This window comes from Scophthalmus maximus, chromosome 13 (genome assembly GCF_022379125.1).
Source record: "Scophthalmus maximus strain ysfricsl-2021 chromosome 13, ASM2237912v1, whole genome shotgun sequence".
Lineage (NCBI taxonomy): Eukaryota > Metazoa > Chordata > Actinopteri > Pleuronectiformes > Scophthalmidae > Scophthalmus > Scophthalmus maximus.
The window spans coordinates 17,652,014-17,673,481 of record NC_061527.1 but is presented as its reverse complement, the minus strand read 5'-3'; the positions used below and the strand labels follow the sequence as shown (position 1 = coordinate 17,673,481).

At 45.8% G+C, this 21,468-nt stretch overlaps 5 protein-coding genes across 10 annotated transcripts in view; 2 read left to right on the top strand and 3 right to left on the bottom strand.

Annotated features, from left to right (window-relative positions):
• ralgps2 (Ral GEF with PH domain and SH3 binding motif 2) overlaps window positions 1-2,572 on the bottom strand; it is a 62,502-nt gene extending 59,930 nt beyond the window's left edge. Inside the window, exon 1 of one of the 4 annotated variants that reach the window (XM_035647259.2) lies at window positions 2,223-2,572. The gene's annotated coding sequence lies outside the window, so the exon portion shown is untranslated. Of the gene's footprint in view, window positions 1-1,976; window positions 2,123-2,222 lie in introns of those variants that run through there. The other 3 variants (XM_035647262.2, XM_035647260.2, XM_035647261.2) reach the window with 3 other exon arrangements.
• Window positions 2,573-4,026: 1,454 nt separating this feature from the next.
• Window positions 4,027-6,136, bottom strand: LOC118318025 (cytochrome c oxidase assembly factor 7). The gene is made up of 3 exons (XM_035647274.2): window positions 5,701-6,136; window positions 5,449-5,589; window positions 4,027-4,777 (listed from the first exon to the last, which is right to left on the bottom strand). The coding sequence occupies exons 1-3, from the start codon at window positions 5,804-5,806 to the stop codon at window positions 4,332-4,334; spliced, it is 693 nt and encodes a 230-aa protein (XP_035503167.1). The 5' UTR covers window positions 5,807-6,136; the 3' UTR covers window positions 4,027-4,331.
• Window positions 6,137-6,149: 13 nt separating this feature from the next.
• On the top strand, window positions 6,150-11,971 carry zyg11 (zyg-11 family member, cell cycle regulator). Of its 2 annotated transcripts, none has more exons than XR_004795603.2 (17): window positions 6,150-6,552; window positions 6,649-6,814; window positions 7,043-7,254; window positions 7,345-7,656; window positions 7,819-7,932; window positions 8,415-8,531; window positions 8,612-8,752; window positions 9,011-9,187; window positions 9,327-9,391; window positions 10,132-10,231; window positions 10,339-10,389; window positions 10,475-10,636; window positions 10,830-10,877; window positions 10,967-11,192; window positions 11,290-11,342; window positions 11,562-11,659; window positions 11,771-11,815. XR_004795603.2 is itself a non-coding variant. In XM_035647257.2 (17 exons), the coding sequence occupies exons 1-17, from the start codon at window positions 6,523-6,525 to the stop codon at window positions 11,959-11,961; spliced, it is 2,235 nt and encodes a 744-aa protein (XP_035503150.1). In that variant the 5' UTR covers window positions 6,153-6,522; the 3' UTR covers window positions 11,962-11,971. The 2 variants fall into 2 exon arrangements, 1 of the variants encoding a protein (XP_035503150.1); XM_035647257.2 differs by having other exon boundaries at window positions 6,153-6,552; window positions 10,967-11,164; window positions 11,771-11,971.
• Window positions 11,972-14,000: 2,029 nt separating this feature from the next.
• Window positions 14,001-19,305, bottom strand: echdc2 (enoyl CoA hydratase domain containing 2). The gene is made up of 11 exons (XM_035647269.2): window positions 18,935-19,305; window positions 18,200-18,267; window positions 17,992-18,079; window positions 17,811-17,897; window positions 17,626-17,718; window positions 15,957-16,013; window positions 15,802-15,864; window positions 15,570-15,694; window positions 14,776-14,826; window positions 14,649-14,696; window positions 14,001-14,395 (listed from the first exon to the last, which is right to left on the bottom strand). Exons 1-11 carry the CDS (start codon window positions 19,155-19,157, stop codon window positions 14,318-14,320), a joined length of 981 nt encoding a protein of 326 aa, XP_035503162.2. The 5' UTR covers window positions 19,158-19,305; the 3' UTR covers window positions 14,001-14,317.
• Window positions 19,293-21,468, top strand: part of LOC118318019 (leucine-rich repeat-containing protein 52-like) — a 24,323-nt gene continuing 22,147 nt past the window's right edge. Inside the window, exons 1-2 of one of the 2 annotated variants that reach the window (XM_035647264.2) lie at window positions 19,293-19,507; window positions 21,091-21,212. The gene's annotated coding sequence lies outside the window, so the exon portion shown is untranslated. Of the gene's footprint in view, window positions 19,508-20,043; window positions 21,213-21,468 lie in introns of those variants that run through there. The other variant, XM_047336911.1, reaches the window with a different exon arrangement.

Sequence of the window (21,468 nt, the reverse complement as noted above, 5' to 3'; positions counted from 1 at the left end):
CTTTAAACATATCGTCTGAATGATTTTCTCATTTCAATTCAGAACTGTTAACGTGCATCCTTGAAAAGACAAAGCACTTAGCTGCAGATGATTATGTGTTAGACACAGATTGGTGTTGTTAAAAATAAACAGCTCTCTAAACAGTTGACCTTCAGTAAGCAACCGTTAGGGAACGTGGCACTTTTGTTTACAGTCAGGAAGAGAGTGAAGATCAGGATAAACCCCGAAATACAAAATGATATTTCAAAGCAGCATTTGTAAAGAGGCATACAGATGGGACTTGTGTTGCCTACACGTAAGTCCCACCCTGCGAATAAGTCTGCTGGATAGAATACTGAATCAACCATATTTTATTGGATTAAAACCTAAGCCCTAGTACTAAGACTACTTGGGTAAATGTTTCAGATGTGCCCTTACACTCAATGACCTGCAGACGAAGCTTTCACTGATAATTTACAACACTCGCAGGCTTCTCCTCGGTTCAGAATCAGGTGAAGTAAAAACAAATTCCAAACAGATTCCTTCTCTGACACATGGAGGAATGGGGACCTCCCAACATTTGGAAAGAATTAGGATTCATCTCCTATTTTGGGGCTGTAGTATTATCTGACCCCACGATCAAACGGTGCATTCAGATCCGGTGTGTTGACTCTTAAAAAAACAACATGAGATCGCATCCGCCTTGCCCTGCATGACACAACACCGCAGCACTGTAAAGGCATGCAAGTCACGAGTCTGAACCGGTGACCTGTGTGTCATATGTTAAGTGTTGAGAACAGCAGCTCCACACAGCCATACTAAATATCGATACAGAACATTCCTTAGAGCCCTTTAAAATGGGGTGAGCGGGGGAGCAGCAGCGTCATACGGGACACCGACAAGAGGCTTTCAGATAGAAAAAAAGGCGGACTAATGGTGAATTCAGATGAAATATATGTCAGCTTGACAACTATACGAGTAGAACACTCCTGTGTGTGTGTGTGTGTGTGTGTGTGTGTGCTTCTGTTATCTACAGATTAAATGAACATGCAACTGCGGCCATTGCAATCAGACCGCTGTCACTCATTCGCGAGGAAAGGGTCAACAGAACCTAAAGATCGACCCATGAGCGGTCTGTGTAATCTTTTTGAGCTGCAGTGAAGAGTCACAAGAAACAGGTGACCTAAACAAAGACCGTCACTTTTCATTTGTACGGTGATTATTGAGTCAAAATCAAACTTACATCCATGGAGGTGGATTGAGAGATGAGGCACAACATCTTTCTGAGTGATGTTAGTGAAATGTGAAAGTGTTAAAGTAAAACTAACCAGCTGATCGTGGGGGGGGGGGGTTCCCTCTCTTGTTCAGGCTTTGAAAGTTTCCCTGATTTCAATCATTTCAGACCACGAGGGTCAAACACTGCAGCTCACCCCACGACTCGTCTGTACTGCGAGCAAGACACGCCGTGGCTGGGAGCAGACGGGCCATGCCCGCACAGCATTGTTCGTGGGTGAACCCACGCCACACCCAGAACACTCCCCGGAGGGTAACGCGTGCAGGGGGCTCACCGCCAATGAGCTACCCGGAGCACGGAGCCTGCAGTGGGCATGGATGCTACACGAGCTCTGCCGGGCTAACGGCAACGGAATTGGGTCGACATACACCCGTGTCCCTAAACAGCAACAAACAAACAAAACAACAATAACAACAACAACAACTGTGTGGCGACTTGAGTAAACTAAGTCGGACTGCACCGCGGCAATCACAACACGCGAACTCTGTGACTACAAACACTGGAGTCCCGCTGGTTTGCACGTTAGCATGTGCGACTCTCGCTAGCTTGAACCGTTAGCTTGGTTAAAGGAGCGCATGATTTACTACCGGCACCATGTCCCAACTCCCCGGCGCTGCCTCTGGGTGTGTGGCGGGTCGACGGTGTCTTCACGTGGGTGGAGGAGAAAATGAAAATAATGCCTGCAATAAATGACTGCACCCACCTACATTGCAAAACCCCCCGGACCAGTCCCCGCGTTCGGCTCGTCGTTTCCCTCTTGTCGCCTCCCCTCGAAGGATGCCCATTTAGTTTCGATAAGGGGGCACCCTGCATTTAAAACAAACACACCCAAACCGTCCGCGAGGCTTAACGCTGCGTTAGCCAGCTCCATCGACCGTTAGGGAGGGGGATTTCGTAAACGATGTCGCAAACGAGATGAAACTTTGCCTCACGCTGTGCAGTAACTCACCGGGGTGCGCCGTTTTCTTCTTTCTTCTCCTGATATTCCAGCGGGTGCGCCAGGAGACGGCGCGCCGCTAACAGTTTTCGGAGACACGACGGTGTGCCTCGCAACAGCTGTCCTCTGTTTTGAATGAGGGCTGAGGAGACGCACGGCGAGCGGGCGGAGCTTCCGGGGAGCGAGCGGGCCCAGTCCGCCCATCAGCCTGAGCGGCCCGGCACAGTTCAGCTCTTAATATACCTGTACACGAAGCGTGCGTGTGAGAGATCCGGCGTGATCACATTATGTGCACAGGTTTCTAAAATAGTGTCGGTTCACATTTGGACAGACGGGACACGCATAGCTCACTGTAGTGACCTCGGGGCAAAGCGCCCGGCGAGATTTGAAAAGGGCGCAAAGAGAATGTTTTTTTATTTGGCTCCCTCTGGTGGTTCAAACACCGTGGTGCCCCCGCCAGCTCCTGGGAGGCAATCATACATAACAAACTGTCGATAATGTACAGTGGACACTACATGTAATTACACATGGGGTCTACAGTAGAACACATAGACAGAGGATTAAATGCATTCAAAACACATATATTAAGTTAAATTAAGTAGAGTCAAAAATCCAGGGGAAAATGTACATAGAGTTCTTTAGAACATTGGTATTTCATACATTTTAAGGACATGGTGTAAAGTTCATATCCTTATATTGTTTCATAACATAAGGATATGAAAATGTGTCTTTTTTTCCTTTTCCAAAGTGTGTTGAATTTGGTCAAAATTAGCATACCATTAACATTTGATCAAATTGTGTGTCCTCTAATACTGTTGTGATGTAAAGCAGTAATTGATTTTGTTTTGCTATTTAACCATTCTGTGAAATATTTCCAGAACAAGTGTGGAAGGAATGAAACGAAGTGATGCTCTGTTGTTTCATTGTCTCCTTTACGAAGAACAAATCAATCCATGTAAAGCAAAATCTTGATCTTCAAATTTGACTGGAAGGGTTGAAATCAATCACTTTTTTGTAGGGATTTTCTTCTGCTTCGGATGGAACTGGGTATTTTATTCTCAGTTTTGATAGTGTGGTCAAACGTATTCAAAGCATTATAAAGAAAGTACAGGGTATGGCATTGACAATAGATTTAAATTATTAGTGGTTGCATTCAAAGTCAAATTTACAACAGAAGCCTCGTAAGGTAAAACATTACAATCTAAATTACACACCAAATATTCTTATCCATCTAGTTTTTTTATAAAACAGATTCTCTTGTGTGAAGTATATATCTTTTATATATCTAATGACTTATTATGAGGAGTGAAATTTAGGAGGCGTGGTGAAGTTGTTGTTGCACATGAAACATTTCACAATTTAACTTGATACATTCCAATATTGTTACAATGTGAAACATTATGAAAATATAATGTGATAAGTTTGAATGTCGTAATATTGGAAAGAATAATATTATCACCTGATACAAATTCATTTATATTAATCTGGCATGGCAGCTATACACATACAAGGATTTCTGTTCCAAACCATTTTAATATCAAAATGTTTTAATAACATTTTGCACATTACTGATACAGTACAGTTCTTCAGAGCCACACTGCAATGATTCGCAAGTTTGTCAATATCTGTCAAGTTTTGTTGAAAGGAAATAGCTAATTGAATATTATCGACAAACCCTGTAAACATACACAATGGATATACAGTACAACACAATACTGCATTAAGGCTTATGCACATGAAAATCTAAGGAGGTTTCACACTGCCCAACTTGTGCCTGAACATTTATATCCACAAAAAAAACAACGCCAAAAGCATATTTAATATCAAGCTACTTCAACGGAATCAAAATAATTTTTATTTATTTTACATTTCTTGTACACATTTAGATAAACTCTGCAATTACAAAAAGTAGAGTTAACACCGCTCCCTGAATATCACCATCTATATAGATGGGGAATGAGCTGCACACATCCATTTGACCATTCTGCATATAAACTAACAAGACATCACCTCCAAACTTGGAACCCTTAGACCAGGTTTTATTTGTGCACACAAACAACCTGACTGAACAGTTACATGTGCAGCCAAACCAAATCAATGACAAAATCAAGTGTGTCACATTCACTCCCCAAACTTGAGCTGCCGTTCCTTCTCCAAACCGTGCAGCTCCCTTGCTCGATTCTTCAGCTCCTCTGCTTTCTTCTCGTCCTTCTCTGTACCATCCCCCAGTTTGTACATGCGACTTGCATTGGCACAACCCCACACATGTCCCAGCTCACATGCCCGATTAGCATACTTCAAAGCCAGAATCATATCTGGTGCCATTCCCTTGGAATTGCCCTTGATGAAAAAAGCACTGAGGTTAAAGCACGAGGGAGCAAAGCCACCGGCGCAGGCCTTCTCGTAGTACTGCCGCGCTGCCACGAGGTCAGGTCCCCCTTCCATAGCTCGTCCATCGTGGGCTAACAGGCCAACGTTGTGACAGGCATCTACAGACTTCTTTCCTCCGGCGCTGCAGGAGCGCATAAAGCAAGAGTAGGCTGTCTTCAGACACTCAGCTACTCCACCTGGTGGAAAGATTTAGGAGAGTGACAGAGGTCAGAGGTATGCAGTGAAAAGTATACCTCTGACCTGAAAAGTATGTCAAAAGTATCCAAATCCCTCCCTTCCCCCTAGAAGTGCAACAATCAAGAAGTAAAAGTACACTAAAATTAATCTAAATTAAAAGCACAAAATTAAATAATTACATTTAGTTATTGTAAACAGTAATTTTGATAATCAGTAATAACTTTAAAATATTTACAATATTCGTTTGCCCAACAATGCACACTAACTTTTACATATTTATGTTTAGACACACACGCACATGTGTGTGTGTGTGTGTGTGTGTGTGTGTATGTATATATATATATATATATATATATATATATATATATATATATATATATATATATATAAATATGTGTGTATATTTGCAAGTGTATAGGTTTAGATATTTTGTACTATTTTAATTTTCAATCTTAAATTGTGTCACAGGAGGACTAGCAACTTAAGTATTTCATTGTGCAGTGCAATGCTTCTTTCTACAGTGCATATGACACTAAAAGACACTCACATCCTCATTCCAGTTTTTTCAACCTGCAATGACTTCACAAAATCAACCCTTCAGCTTTTAGAAGTTCGTCCCAAACAGCCGAGAGGGGGAACAAGGAAACGATAAGCCCCGGTGCCGGTGTACCTTTTCCTGTCACATGGTAAGCCCCCAGCTTGTAGCAGCTCTCTCCATGTCCATTTGTTTCACAGTTATGTTTGAGCACCTGTGCTGCAGATTCGTAGTTTTTCTTCACGCCATCCAAGTAGTCTGCGAGCCGTTGGCACCCTGAGAGGAACAGGTGAGGGTGAGCGAGCACACAGTGACTACCACACATCATACATTCACGTGTAGCTGAGTTTCAGCACCACAGATCTGTGAACAGCGCAGGCGTGTTACCTTCAGGGTCCTTCTCCTTGTGGCACTGGAAGCTGTACTCCACCCCCAGATTGTCCAGGAACTGCTTCACTTCGTTCTCATCTTTAAAGTTTACTAGTCCTGCCATGTTTCCTTTCTGCGTTTTAACCTAAATCTTTTATAACTTTTTCGAAATAATCACATGTGTTGCAGCAGGCTTAGCTCTCACCACTTCCCCCTGCTACCTGTGACCTTGGCGAGCGAGTGAAAGAGCAGTGTGTTACAAAAGCGTTTCCATACAGACGGAGAAAAAAACCCTCAAAGAAGATGACCGTCAAAGTTGTAATAAAAGCTCTCCACAGACACTCATGAAGTAGATTTCCCTCGAAAGTAGAAGAGAGGCATGTTCATGTGTGCCTGTGTGTTCCTGGTCTCATAACCCTCCCGGACAGGCTTCCGTAGTCCAGCCCCCTCGAGGATGTACTTCCGGTGCCGCGACCTTTGTTTATGGTCTGTCTAGTCCAAAATAGATCCCGACTGCTCGCTGTGAAAACTGAACCCCCTCTCGCTCGGAGCCTCGATTCACTCGACATCTTCTTGAACATGAATCCCGCTACAGCAGATTGCCGCCGACACGTTTGCTCGGAGAGCGAATTTCCACAGCGGAGGCGACAACAAGTGAGCTAGCTAGCTAGCTGCTCCGCCGCTAGCGTTGCCCGGTGACCGATTAGCATAACGCAGCGAGCCGAGCCGCTCGACGGTTAGCTAGAGAAGCGGAAGTATTTCTTGGTGAGAAAAGACACCAGTCTCGGTTGAATAAGCTAAAACTATCACCGTGTTCAATTGTTTCCCTCGTCTCAAGCTATGACCATGGCCTGTAGTTCCCTCAACACGGTAAGTTTGGGATTTGCTCGTGTTTATTTCGGGGAAAGTAACTAGCATAAAGCGCTAACTCCGCTGCGTCAGCTGACACAATGTTTGTTCGTCCAGGACGAGGGATCCCCCGCGGCTCTGACAGACCTGTGCCTCACCTACGTCAGCCAGAACCTGGAGTGTTTCTGCGTGAAGCGCCCTGACGGCTCCCTGTGCTTCAGAGAGGCTGTGCTCTTCCCACAGGAGCTGGCGGACCAGCTGCTGGCCAAGATGGCCACTGAAGGTAAACCCACCTGAACAGACGGAGCTCGATTCATTTCTGAGCGCCGCTGCAGTGAAGAGAAACGATCACGTTTTCAGAAAAGGAGGGAAATATGAAATCAGCGAGCCTCTTGATTTGAGGGTTTGTCGTCCCCTAAATCAAAACCCAGCCCTCGGTAAACCGATGTACCACGGATCAGTCCTCCGCGGACCCAAAGATCGAATTTGACGTGACTTCATTGCTCTACAGGTCTGTTGAATGACAGCACAGTGGGTGTATTTCGGGACTGTGAATACCTGCGGCTGAGACGAGCCTGCATCCGCACAGCGCGTATCTCCGCAGAGGCCTTCCAGAAAGCTCTCTGTCCCCACAGACTGTTAGAGCTGGATGCTGCCAGGGTCAACGCGGACCTCACTGTTCAATATATTCTACAGGGCCTGGCCACCAATAAATACTGCCAGGTAAAGTTGAGTTAGATAACCACCCTTCCTTCGCTTAATGTTGAAGTTATAGCGTGTTGTTATGTACTTTTTTCTCCCAACACCCTGCAGGAATCACTCCAGCGTCTTGGCTTAACGGGTCTCACCATGTCCTCTCTGGAGGAACCTATCGGGTTCAGCTCCCTCCGGGGCCTCCGCTCACTCTCTCTAGCCAACGTAGACTTCTACGACTCTGGGCTCGTCGACGTGTGTTCCCTGCCACGGCTGGAGAGTCTGGATATCTCCAACACCTCAATCACCAACCTCGGTCCCCTGCTGGGCCTGAAGGAGCGACTGCGCTCACTAACACTGCACCAGCTCAAGAGGCTGGAAATGAGCACTGCTCAGCTGCTGGGAGTCATACACCAGTTGGTAGTATTGCAGGTTAGTGGAATAGTGGTGTGTGTGTGTGTGTGTGTGGGGGGGGGGGGGGGGGGGGGGGGTGTAGTGTGTCACTGTGTCCAATGTCAAATTTGGTTATATTTGGTTATTATGCTTTGAAAAGAAGCATTTGTTTGTTTGTGTTCGTGCTCTGTGGCTATGCAGCACTTGGACATCAGCGATGATAAGCAGTTTACCTCTGATGTGGCTCATCAGCTGCTGGGACAGCCAGGGATCCTGCCCGCTCTGGTTTCCCTGGATGTGTCGGGGAGGAAACAGGTATTTATGTTTGTATTTGTCCTTAGCTGCTTTCAGACACACATGGAAGTCGGAGCATTTTCCTGTGAGAATGCAAATGTCACTCCGGATGTTGTCCTGAACTTTTCCCGCTAGCCCTCTCGTAAAATTTCCGGAGAATGTCTGAGTGAGCCCATGTTAAAATGCAGCAGGAAAATCTAAAGAGGATTTACGGCAAGCGAGTTGGACTGTAAACAAAAGTTATCACCATGCTCTGCCTCCTGCATGCTCTATCCTGACACCACAGATTTTACTTCAATTGTAAACGCGCCTGACTCGGCCAATCTTCTGCTGCCTGCGTCATACGTGAACGGCAAACTCTGGAACCTGTCCGGACGCAATTTTGCAGACATTTTCAAAATTTAATGTCTGAAGACAGTTTATGAGTACTTCATTTAGATAGCAAAGCAGGCATACTTGCTATCAAGTCAAGCTGTCATTTCTTACATGTGTCAATGTTGCAGGTCACGGATGCAGCAGTTAAAGCTTTTGTTGAGGAGAGACCAGGGATGACCTTTATGGGACTTCTGGCCACAGATGCAGGTTTTTCTGACTTCCTCTCTGGAGAAGGAAATCTAAAGGTAATACAGATATATACATTAACCCTGATAACTGTGCATTGGAATTTAGGTTTGCTGAACTATCATTTGCGTGTGGACAGGTAACGGGCGAAGCCAACGAGACCCAGATCTGTGAGGCACTGCGTCGCTACAGTGAGAGGGAGGGTTTTGTGAGAGAAGCCCTGTTTCATCTGTTCAGCCTGACCCATGTCATGGAGAAGCCACGGCCGGACATCCTGAAGGTGAACCGACATGATTGTACTTGGAAAATAATCATTTTAGATTAATTATCCCTAAGAAATGTAGATTACGAACTTAAACATTGTTCTTAAACTCACAAAAAGTACCAAATTAGAAATAATCTGCACTTATTTTAAACTAAGCATGAACATGTGGAAGTGTAACTTTACTGCCACAATATCTGCACACTTTAAGTTCCTCATCAGTCTCACTGAACCCAATATTACTTCCTTGTCCTCTTGTTTGTTTGTTTGTCCTAGCTGGTAGTTTTGGGTATGAAGAATCATCCGGCCACTCTGAACGTCCAGCTGGCAGCGAGTGCCTGTGTGTTCAACCTGACAAAGCAGGACCTGGCAGCAGGGATGCCAGTACGACTGTTGAGCACCGTCACTCAGCTCTTACTGGAGGCCATGAGGACTTTCCCAAACCACCAGCAGGTGATTTGAGACAAATTTGAACCACAGAGGCTCCAACTTGATCATTAGAGATTATTTCTGTATATCCATATAACTGAGTATGTAGAAAAGACAGATTCAAGTTCCACACTGATATCCACTTTGGTCCCTGTGTCTACAGCTGCAGAAGAACTGTCTGCTGTCCCTGTGCAGTGACCGCATTTTGCAGGAGGTTCCATTCAACAGGTGTGAAAGACTCATTTTGCAGTCGTACTGATAATATAATTTTTACATGCACAGTGAAGATTTAGTGTTCCCTAACAAATGGTTACAAAGTCTTTTAAACATGAGTAAATACATGAATGATTGAAACGGTGAATGTGGATTTGTGGAAGCTGTGGGAGATTAAAACCTCCTTCAAATCCAATTCTGTGGCCTGTTCAGAAGAGTTTTATTCACTGCGCAGTGGAGACAGAGAATCTGATGGTCAAAATTTAGACAAAGGGTTTCTACCTTTACATCAAGGCAAGTCTAAAACAATAGGTTGTGGGCCAGACTAAACATGTGGTCTGTGTGACAACAAATGTGGATAAAACTCCTGGACAGGCTTAATTTTCAATACAATGTGATTCAATCTGCCAGTAACCCATCTGGTAGATCCCTTCAACACCTCTGATAGTGTGAAGTCTCCCCTGCATGGGGGGTTCTGGTCAGTTATATTCACATGTAAGTGAAGGAATTTCTTCTTCAAAGACCATTTTCTTGAGTGAATGGATCAAGGGTTTTACACAGGTATCTGATAATCAAATTGTGAGTATCAGCACAGGGTTTGATGTTAAGCAGAAAGTAGGAATTCAATCCGCATTCATAAAGACGAGAAGAAGGAATGAAGGCCAATGATTGACAGGACTTAATCTAGAAACTTCTCTGTTAAAGGAATATTGTGTTTACAGTAGATTTGTTTTTTCCGTACGTCTGTTTTAAAGGTTTGAAGCTGCCAAACTAGTCATGCAGTGGCTCTGCAACCATGAAGACCAGAACATGCAGAGGATGGCTGTGGCTATCATCTCCATACTGGCCGCTAAGGTTCCCTATATGTTGTCTTGTGTTGTATTAATATCACAAATACTGTGATTCTTGATTTCTTTGCACATTTGTACGGTTTACATTTTTTTTATGTTTGCTCTTCCTAGTTGTCCACAGAACAAACGGCTCAGCTGGGAGCAGAGCTGTTCATAGTGAAGGTAATAGTCGCTTCTCGGCTGTATCCTCTTCCACCATTACTAATTAAACAAAAAAAAGGGAAAATATTCTCCCTCTACCCTGCAGCAACTGCTCCACATCGTGCGTCAGAAGGCTACTCAGGGCGTGGTGGATGCCACGCTCAAATTTACACTGAGCGCGCTCTGGAACCTCACCGATGAGTCACCAACAACCTGCCGCCATTTCATCGAGAACCAGGGGCTGGACCTGTTTATCAAAGTTTTAGAGGTACAACGAAATGTCTACATGTACACACGAAAATAAACAAAACTGCTTAGAGCAGATTACCATATCAGCCAAACATAATACTCCATCAAATTCTGCCCTGTACTAGTACAGGTATGTTTTCCTTTGGGGCGAGCTGACTCACTGTTGCTTTGTTTTCATTCCCCCTCCCCCTCTCCCGCCATGCTTCCTGCAGTCCTTCCCCAATGAGTCTTCTATTCAGCAGAAGGTCCTCGGTCTGCTGGTTAGTTTACTGCTCTGCTATTAACCCATTTAAAAAAAAGAATTTTAAATGGTAAGACCATAATTCCCCTTTCACCTTTTGTTGTGTAGAACAACATAGCGGAGGTGGGGGAGCTGCACGTAGAGCTGATGGTGCAGGGGTTCCTGGACCACATCAGCAAGCTGCTGCACAGCCCAGAGGTTGAGGTCAGCTACTTTGCCGCAGGCATCCTCGCACATCTGACGTCTCGGGGAGAGGAGGCCTGGATGCTCAGCTCCGAGCTCCGATCGTCACTGCTGGAGCAACTGGTGGGAATGAGCGAGACGACTCACGAATGTACTCAACTTATGCATAAATATATATAGATATACACACTGTACCCAGTTATTTTGATAAGTTAATTTCAGGTGTATACGTTTTTTTGTCTCTTTAGCATGCTGTGATTATGAATTGGCCCGCACCAGAGTGTGAAATGGTGGCCTACAGGTGAGCGACTGCTTCTGTTTGATTATTACAAGGAAAGAATATTGTTGCATAAAGGCAAGTAGGCAACCCATATATTACTTTAAGAATGTATTATTTCAATGGACAATTCATTTTCATTAAGTATTGTGGGGAGAATGTTTCTGGAGGGAACGACTCATCAAAACCATCCAATGTTCTACTCGGGAATATGTAAGGTGCATTCTAACTTTTGTCTTGTAGGTCTTTTAACCCCTTCTTCCCTCTCCTGGAGTGCTTTCACACCCCCGGTGTGCAGCTGTGGGCAGCATGGGCCATGCAGCATGTCTGCAGCAAGAACGGTAGAGATTCTGTACATACACATACAAAACCAAGTGTTATGTCCTGTAATATCTGACCCACTCACAACACCACCCCATAGGTTTGATGTTTGTTAATCCTCGTGTGTGCAGCCGCTCGCTACTGCAGCATGCTGTTGGAGGAGGGCGGCCTGCAGCAGCTGGAGCAGGTTCACACCCACCCACAGACCCACAGAGACGTCAAACTGCTGGCTGAGAGCATCCTGGAGAGCCTGCAGCGCCACAGAGCCCGCACCGGCCAGCCAGCACACTCGCACACAAGTCGCCGCCTACCACCACAATAACCGAACCGAGGTAGAGACATACACTACCTCGATGATACCTTTGCATTTCAGTCTCACGCTGGCTGGACATTTTTTTATCCTTTTTTTATTTTCTCTTTCAGAAAATAGGCTTCCTGACCAAGACAAAAGAGGCGGGGCACCATCACTAAGGAGATTCTGTGTGTGTGTGTGTGCGCGTGTCTGTGGTATGCATATCTAACGCACAAACACACTTTATCAAGAATCCCTTGAAAGTCTTTACATAAAAGGACAGAGACTATACGCAATCCTTTGCACATACACTAACCTTATTTATTTTCGCTGTTTGTTTCAAAACAAGAATATTTCTGCGCGCTCATGTGGTTAAAAAAAACTAAATTATGATGATACTGTTGGTCAGTTAAGCTCAAATCTCATCATGAGGCCCGTAATTGTGCTTGCTCTCATCCGTGTGACTTTGTCTGTGCAAATCTCCGTGTGGTACTGAAACCTCAGAAGTTGGTCCCGGGCATCGCCGCTCTCCAGCTCCTTCATGTTCCTGAGGATTACTGGTTGTTTGAACTGGCCGATAAACTAATTTAATATACGCATGACGCTGCGGTGAGCTCGAGCATGCTGGTACTGTGCATTTTAGAAATGCCTGTCTGTTTGTTTCATAGCAGTGTTCTGTTCACTGAAGCCCGCGCCTCTGGTATCTGCAGCACTACTGTTGCTCTCCTCTTCATTTAGTCCTTTGTCTGCTAATGCCTTTGATCCGATGTGACGGGACACTTGCCGAGGGCATGTTCAGTGGGTTCAAATGTTCCAGATTTTAAAGATGAAAAAAGCTAAATTATAGAGACGTTATGTCTCTTGAAGAAGCTCCCGTGCTATTTCTTTTCCGGAAACATTTGGCAGCCCTTAGTCGGTCGAATCAGTGGCCAAGTCACAAGATTAATAGAAATTATAAAGTAGTGCAGTCAATTAGTTCTGGTCAAGTGCAAATGTCAATTCTGGACACAAATGGCAATAATGATGAGGTCAATATAGTCACAATGGATGTACAGTTCTCTTGGAGAAGCGTGTGTGTATATATTGGTGGTGTGAGCTGAGCAGCACTTCTGTGAGCATGCTTGTACGTACGTCTGTACAAGTTTCAGCATCTTGGAGAGCGTATGTAATTTGTACATAATAGAATATGCGAGCAAAATAGTCATTGTACGGGATTGGTTGCATGAAAATTATTCTATTGTATGTTACATTGTTTGTCTTGCTGAAGAAGAAATACTTGTAGAACAAATGAGGGATGGGATGTTGAAGAAACACAGTTTACCCAGGAGTGAGCTGGGGGTGGTGCTGGAAATATTCACGGGTGTATATCTTTTCTGAAACCACTAATATGATATAAGTATCCTCCAGGTTTCTCTCCGTTGTCCAGAGAAGACACCGTCTGCTGGTAACAGCGGACCCTGACGCCCACATTCATTACGGCTCCTGTCTCGGTTCTCTATGCAAAAAAGACTAATGTCAACATGACAAGCTGCTGTCGCGCCCCTGACACAACAATGATGACACTTAAAGTCCATCATTCTGAGGCAAAGTGGATTTTGGCTTCAGCAGGAAATGACAGTAGCAGGTACCAAGACTTGAGTAGAGAATATTGTAATAAATAGAAAATATTGGGCTATAACTGGTACTTGAAAAAATATCTTTTTAACAAAACACACATCACCTCATCTGCTCAGTGAATCATGGCCTTTGTTTTCTGTTAATTAGTTGTACGAGCTTGCAAAGTGATACACGCGTCCCGGATCTCACTGTCAGCTTCGACTAGGGCAAAGATTAGGAGATGACACAGAACTTGTTTTTGTTCTTTCCTGTTGCTCCTGATATGTTGGATTGTTTAGTTGAGTCCCTGAACATCAACCTGGATGAAAGCCTCTTTTTTTTTTTTTTTAAACAAGAACACAATTCAGATAGGAAATTCAAAACGTGAGATAATGTATGTCTGTGATGACGGTGTCGCGTTGCTGCTGAGTCAAGTTTTCAAGTTTGGAAAAATTAAAGAATGTACATTCCCATAAACTGGAGATGTCACTTTTTATTCAGTCTCTTCCAGGGATAATGTTCCTATTACCGATAAATAAAAGTATGAACGGCTAATAGCAAAGTCTTATTGTCAATTACAGTATTGTTGATTGGTTGAGAAATCCCACCAAAATTTGCCTTTTGTCGCTCTAATCCTGAATTTCACTACTCAAGTCGACCTTATCTAATGTGTTGACACTTCCCAGGATGCACACAGTCAATCACTCGGCGTTCATTTTTCCATCAGACACAAGGTCAAAGGGGGGGTTGTGCATCGGTGTGGGAGAGAGGCTTGATAACTCAGAAGAGTCTATTCCCCAGTGTACCGAGGAGGTCTCTTCTCTATGAAGGCGGCCATACCCTCCTGTCTGTCCCGTGTGGGGATGACCTGACAAGAGAGGGGGCAAAGGTTACAGCAGGGCGACGGGCGGCAGATGATGACGCTGTGACTGCAGACAGCCTCAGAGGGATTCCACTGAGCATCACAGCTGAATTATTTCCAGTCATTTTTAATACACATTTTTGGGGGGGGGGGGGGGGTACCAATGCATAGGAATGAGACAAGTTTTTTGTTGTTTTATAATTTGAGCTGAAAGAAGAATTTTAATCGACACATACTAAGTAAACACCAGGTGTCTTACCCGAGCGTAGCACATCCTTTCTACGGCCATCGCCGAAGTGATGTCAACCTGTAAAAGACACATTTTCAGTCAGCGTTGTCACCGGTCGAAAATAATGAGAAGGTGTGATTTATGAGTGCTTGTGTACCTCCGCGCCGCTGTTCATTGCTTCTTTTGCCATTCGCACAGCAATGGGAGCCTGGGCAACACAAATGAAACACGTCACTGTTGGAGGGTGATAAGTTCGATACCAGACCCTGCCGAGGATGATGTACTGGCTCCATCAACGTAAATCATTTTGTAGAAGAATGGCCGACAAAAAAACAGATAAATACGTACTAAATATATGTTTGTCACATATTTTGTGACATATTTGTGATTTTGAGACTGAATAAATTATGTAATCTGATTTCAGAACCCCCCCCCCCCCAAAAAAACCCCGATTTTCACCAGCCCTCCAGTGAGGAATGTCGACAAGACTGGTCCAAAGTTCAACCTAATGCCAAAGCCCTGATGTGAGGGTTCATACACATTATCTTCTTCATCCTTTCACTGTCATTCAATGCAAACTCCTCCTCAATCATTCAACCCACACCAACACAAGTGCGTGTGTGTGCGTGCATGTGCACGTTATTTGCGGTCCATTTCTCCGCTTGACTGCGGCCCCAGCCATGCCCGACTGCAGGCATCTGAACTGGAGTGAAAGAAATATGGAACGACAGAAGCCTGGAGAGAGGAGTGAAGAGGAAGGGAGAGGGCGAGAGGTGAAGACAACACCAGGAAGAGGGGATGGCAGAATGAAGAGAGGTTGACGAGTGGCAGAATAGATGGATTGCTACAGGTAAAAAGAGGTAAGAGAGCTGGGGGAGGAGGAGGAGGAAGAGGGAGGATGCATCGGTATCTGAGTAGTTGCAGAATGAAAAAGTGTGAGTGTATTCTCACCTGGGGCAGTATCTCTCTGGCCAGGCTGAGTGCCTCTCTGTAGGCAGCATCTCCTGTGTGGTTCTGCTCTACAGCTCTGTTCACGAGCCCCATCTCCAGAGCTGCCTGCCCCCCCACACACTTGCCTGATAACAGACACACACAGAGAGAGGGAGAGTGTGTGAAGCAGGAAAACCTTCGCTTTACAACAAACATCCCGTGCCTATATATGTCGGAGATTCTGTAACACCACCTGTGAAGATGAGCTCTTTGGCCCTGGTGATGCCGACAATCCTGGGCAGACGCTGACTGCCCCCTGCAGGACAAACGACGCCAAGGTCAACCTCTGTCTCTCTACTTGGACACTCGGTACAGTACAAGCTCATGTCTGTGACCTGCTCGTCTTACCTGCCCCTGGGAGCAGCCCCCGTGTCGTCTCAATCAGACCCATCTGTGCCGAATACGCTGAAACACACACACGCACACACACACAGTTGAAGGTTGGAGCTGATAAGTGTCATTAAGCCAGGAAGGGCACAAAGTCTGACTGATGCAAGAGACGCAAGCACCTGCTCACCCAGCCCGCCAGGCCCTCAGCCAATCACAGAGCTGCCTGATATAACCAGATTGCGCAGTAACCATTAGTCCCTCAGCTCGTCAACACATCATTGGCCGGTCTCCAAATGTCGACCTCTCAGGAACAACAACAACAGACTTGTTTTTAGCCTGTGTGTTTCTGTAGTGCGTTTAAATACCTGCACCATTTCAGCAAATGTAAGTAACATCAGATTGTACACAGTAAACACCGACCTTGGACACAAAAATGGTTTCTGTTCTTAAACCATTTTGATTAGGGTCATAACCCTGGTTTTTGATTTGAACGCTAACTCTTTTACAACCAACAAATCAGAATGAGTATGAGTAAGAGATAATGAACCAAAGCTACAGAGGCACAGACATGGTATGCATGGTTTTCATTTTGTCATAAAGTATTATGAGGCCTGTGATTTATCCTTTTTAATTCTGAATCCATTCTGTGTCAACAGCTGCAGCAGTGACAAGGTTCCTAAAATCCTTTGCACAGATGAAATCACGAAACTGAGCCATAAAACGATGGATGGATCTGACTAAAACATGAAAACAACCAATGAATGAGTCTATTTACCTAATAGTAACAATTAGTTTTTTTAATAAGGTAATTTTTATTATTGATTAACCTGACACTTTTTCGTCAACAAACTAGCATTAGATGCTAACATCAGCAGAGTTTGATTTTTGCTTTGAAATTATTGCAACAATTATTCAGTCACGGATACAAATAAGATGCTTGATAATTAATTTCTCGTCATTTGCCTGATTGTCACAGCTTCCCTCTGAGCGTGCCGAATTCTGCCATTATTATTTCAGACATAGCAAGGATGTACGACAAAAAAATGATAGCAAAAGGCTTTAGCCTGACCCTGTCAGCACTCTTATTACACAAGCGAGAGGGGCGCTGGAGGGTGCATACATCCGTCAAGGCTCGAGCCCTATCTTGTCATTTTCAAGAAAGTGAAAAATCCGTTAATCCGGATCAGCTCTAAAATGTATTGGGTTCTTTCTTGGGTCATGCACCACCCCTCCACAAAATTTCATGGCTGAGCAGTTTTTGAGAAATTCTGCTGACAAAACGAATGACAATGAAAATATTATCTTCTTGGCGAAGGGAAAAAAATGTATCTATTTATATATAAATTATGTTAATACCAAATGATAAGTGGTTCAACAACCTGTCAAATGGCTCAAGATAGTAGCTCCTGTTTCTGACCCTCGTGACCCCCCATCACAGGTCAGTGATGTGACACGTCGGTCATCCTATGTTGTTTTACTGGAATTGGTTTCAGAGTCCTTAAGATGTGCAACTCTCCATTGTGTCACCACAAAAGAGCACATTTAAAGATTTCTTTCCTTTTTTTTTAAAAAGGAAAATAAACATAATTGTGTTTTTCTTCTTGTGTTCCCACACCCACTGCCCAGATGACGCGATGCTGCACCTTCAGGTCTGGCTTCGACAAGCGAGGGTTCAGCCGTCACTCACCGGCAGTGCGCAGGTCACAGGCCAAGGCCAGCTCCAGCCCCCCTCCCACGGCAACGCCATCCATGGCTGCGACGGTCGGCATGGGCAACGATGCTACACACAGAGAGGACAGCTCACACCTGCGTTTACACACTCAAATGTGAGACTAATCATTCAGCCACCTCTGTGGTCTCTCTCTCTCTCACCTATCTGAGTCATGAGTGAACGCAGGCCGTGGACAAACAGGTCGGACTCAGTGTTGTTCATCAGCGCTCTCTCTTTCAGGTCTGCACCTAGATGAAACACGGGGGGGGGGGGGTCAGAGAGGCTTTGATCACAAATGTGGACGCTCGGCAAGATGTCGCGCGGTTATCAGGTGTCACCTACCTGCGCAGAAAACCCTCGGCACTAAACTCCTGAAGACAACCACGCGCACTGCAGAGTCACTGGACAGAGTGGACACCAGCTCCCTCATCTGCACTCACAGGACAGTGTCTCAGTGTGTGTGTGTGTGTGTGCGTGCGTGTGCGTGTGTGTGCGTGCGTGCGTGCGTGTGTGCGCGTGCGTGCGTGTTGAGATGTAAGAGTCTGCTCACCTGTGACACAAACACATGGCCCAGAGCGTTCCTTGCCTTGTGTCGGCACATCAGCACCTCCACTATTCCTGAGGAAAAGACAGCAACAGGAGAAAAGGGAGGGCGACAGTCAAGTGATCAAACAAAATGTATGATCAGTCGACTGCTGTCATTATTGATGTCTACCTGTGATCTTAATGTACAGCTGCTGTACTTGTTTAAAATCACAGGACATACGACTGATCGTAGAACAGACGGGATGCAGGTTGTTTTTGTGATGTCACTTCTATCACGGCGGCGAAATTACAGTTGGAAAAAAAGCTTGTTGCGCTCTCAACAGATATTGGATTCATAATATAGGGAATGTTTTCCCAGAAGTGCCCCTGTCAAAGAAGGGCTGGACTCTGCCTGTGTATTTTGTTATTCAAATCCTTCTTTCATTTAGTCTGTCACTGTGACTGTTCAGATTCTTTTTGGGCTGATGTGCGAATGTTTATAAGCAGAAAAAACAATAATACTGCGTAAGTGTGTGTGAGACAACTATTGAATACATAACAGAATGTCACATGATTTCCCAGGATACTCTAACACACACATCCAGGAAGGCCCCGCCTGTCTGGGGGAGTGAGGCCTGCGCTCTTCGGCCAGCAGGAGGGCGCAGACCCAGGGGGTCGCCTCCGACTGCGTGTGGGGCCAATGTGGAGCTCGTCAGCGTGGGTTTGAACAGTGTTGGACGGTGCAGAAGCGCCTCCCTACCATCGTCTCCCTCCGTCCGCCGCTTCGAATCCACCTCGGGTCCGTCCGCCGCGCCCGCGCCGCCGCCTCCCTCCAAGGGGCGCGCGGCGGCGGGCGGCGGGCGCGCTGCGTCCCGGTGAGTCAGGCGGAAGCCGCGGGGGTGCGTCCCGGCCCGCAGCAGCAGCAGCAGCAGCGGCGGCGGCTGGCACCTCGTCCCGGCCGCTCTGCCGAGGAGCGCTGTCATGATGCCTGCTGCTTCGCTCTGTGGTCGGTCTGCACAGGCAGGAGCAGGGGCCCGAGGGGTGGGGGGCAGATCCCTTCTTGTGAGGGAGGAGGAGGAGGAGGAGGAGGGACTGACTCCTGACCCACAGGACGGCCCTCGTCAAACCTCTGTAGTATTGTGATAGAATGGCTTTTTTTGAACTTCCTTCTTTTGGTTTCTATTTCTATTTCACCCAGCAAGTGAAAGGTTCATTTCTACTTCCCTGTACCTTCACACACACACACACACACACACACACACACACACACACACAGCCAGCCTGCTTGCTGCCCTGTCTGTGGATTGCCCAGACAAAGCGAGTTGGTTGTGAGGTAAGGTTTTCCGTCAAGCCGCCCATGTCTTGTCTGACCATGTATTATTGAGCAGGTCTTTACAGGTTATGCAATTACTCCATCAGACACCGGGTCTGATGACACAACAGTCTGAGAGCCAGATCTGTGTGTGTGTGTGTGTGTGTGTGTGCACATCCAAGTGCATGTGATCCAGACTTTGTAACAGAAATTGGTCATTTATTAAATATTACAAGTTCTTTCAGCCTCCAGGTTCATCAGATTCCTCCAGTCTGATTACTTTCCCTCAGGGTTTATAGTCCGGTGTAGAGTTTATAGTCCCTTTTTTTATTGGCTAACAAATGACTCATTGAATCCTATTCATTTGTTATTGAGATGTCAATGTGCCGTGAGTGCAGCGTGCAGGTGGCTGTGTCTGCTTGCAGGATGTCGGATCAGGAGCGGGGACAGGATGAAAAGTGAACTTCAAGCTATGAACCACAAGTTGCAACCATGCACGTTAATCACACACATTTTATCCATTTGACTAATGACCTGAGGGACGATGGATTAAATAGGCAGAGGGAATGAAAAGAAGACAAAGAGCTGACCGGTGAGACGAGAGCTGTGTTAAATTGAAATGCTGAGTCTGATGAGGCATCGTTCGAGACATTTGCATCGGTCCGCCGGTTCTGTTGCAGCGGAGTGAAATGGCACCTGGTGGATTTGGAGGGTTAAAGGTAGTTTAGATTTGATTTCTGGTAGGTGTGTATTCCTCGTCTCACGTGTACGTGCCTTGGGATGGAAAAATTGATGATAGATGGCGAGTGAGTGACACAAACTGACGCTGACGCAGACACTTTGTGTCCCTTGAACTCATGATACCTGCAGGTTGAACACACACAAGCCGAGGCGGCCATTAACAAGGTCAAAGGGCACGAAGAGGAGGAGAAGAGTTTCTGTGAGTTTGATTCTTGAGCCCTGCCTGTGGCACCGTTTTCTGAAAGATCCAGATCTCCCTTTTTGCAAGCAAACATCCTTAAAACCGCACACTTTGCCTGGTGCCAATCACGCAGCATTGTCCCTCCGATCCTGCAGGGGTCAGCCTCGTATCAGAGGGTTGAATGGAGAAGTGTGCATTCTGTCCTGTAGCTTTTTCCTGCTTCCTTTGTCCTTTAATGGTCACAATGTCCATCTCCGTGCACCTTCTTCTTCTCCTCTCTCAACGCCCCGTCTTTCCTCTTCCTTTCCTCACATCTGTAAACTGTCTAGAAAAATGGACGTGGTCCCTGGGAACCCAACGCCTAAGGGCCTCGAACCTGTATTCTCCGCAATGACCAGCAGTTACACAACTGTTCCTACTCTCTCTCTTCTTCTCTCTCCCCCTCTCTCCTCTCTCCTCTCACCCCAACCGGTCGCGGCAGATGTTCCGCCCACAACCAAGTCCGGTTTTGCTGGAGGAGAGTTTTCTTTCCTCCACGGTCGCCAAGTGCTTGCTCATTGTCGGAAAACTGTTGGTTTTTATCCTTTAATATTTCCGATGTCTTCACCTTTTAAGTGCCCTGAGATAATGCGTGTGGTTATTTGGCGCTGTACAAATTAAATTGAATTGACTTGAATGTTAGCAGGAGGAGGAGCAGTGCCCAGACGGCAACAGACCGGCCTCGGCCTTCTCAAAGCCCCGGGCTGAGATCGGGTTGGAGAGCCCTCTTGACGGGGGCATAAGACCGGGCATGAGTCAAAGGGGGTGAGTGGCATCCTGTTACTCTAACTGTCTGTCAAGAGCGAGATGATCTGCTCAGGGCGTGTATATACAATGTTTTTGACCTTTGTGTCAGAGGCTCTGTCAGGCACACTACATACTAACACACATATCTCATTTCTTAAGCTTAGTCTACCTTCAGGGTCTTTTGCTTCATATCACACAGTCACCTTTAAAGAAGCCCTCCCTCAGGTCTGGCTGCTTTTCATATAAGGAGCAATTTCACTTAAACAATACGGAT

Coding starts and splice junctions, on each gene's coding strand:
- LOC118318025 (XM_035647274.2), bottom strand. CDS start 5,806: ATGGCAGGACTAGTAAACTTTAAAGATGAGAACGAAGTGAAGCAGTTC. Junction 5,590..5,700: donor CAAGGAGAAGGACCCTGAAG/GTAACACGCCTG, acceptor TGTTCCTCTCAG/GGTGCCAACGGCTCGCAGAC. Junction 4,778..5,448: donor TTACCATGTGACAGGAAAAG/GTACACCGGCAC, acceptor TCTTTCCACCAG/GTGGAGTAGCTGAGTGTCTG.
- zyg11 (XM_035647257.2), top strand. CDS start 6,523: ATGACCATGGCCTGTAGTTCCCTCAACACG. Junction 6,815..7,042: donor GGCCAAGATGGCCACTGAAG/GTAAACCCACCT, acceptor ATTGCTCTACAG/GTCTGTTGAATGACAGCACA. Junction 10,637..10,829: donor TGTTTATCAAAGTTTTAGAG/GTACAACGAAAT, acceptor TGCTTCCTGCAG/TCCTTCCCCAATGAGTCTTC.
- echdc2 (XM_035647269.2), bottom strand. CDS start 19,157: ATGACAGCGCTCCTCGGCAGAGCGGCCGGGACGAGGTGCCAGCCGCCG. Junction 17,898..17,991: donor GCCGAGGGTTTTCTGCGCAG/GTAGGTGACACC, acceptor TGTTTCATCTAG/GTGCAGACCTGAAAGAGAGA. Junction 15,865..15,956: donor GGGGCTGCTCCCAGGGGCAG/GTAAGACGAGCA, acceptor TTTGTCCTGCAG/GGGGCAGTCAGCGTCTGCCC.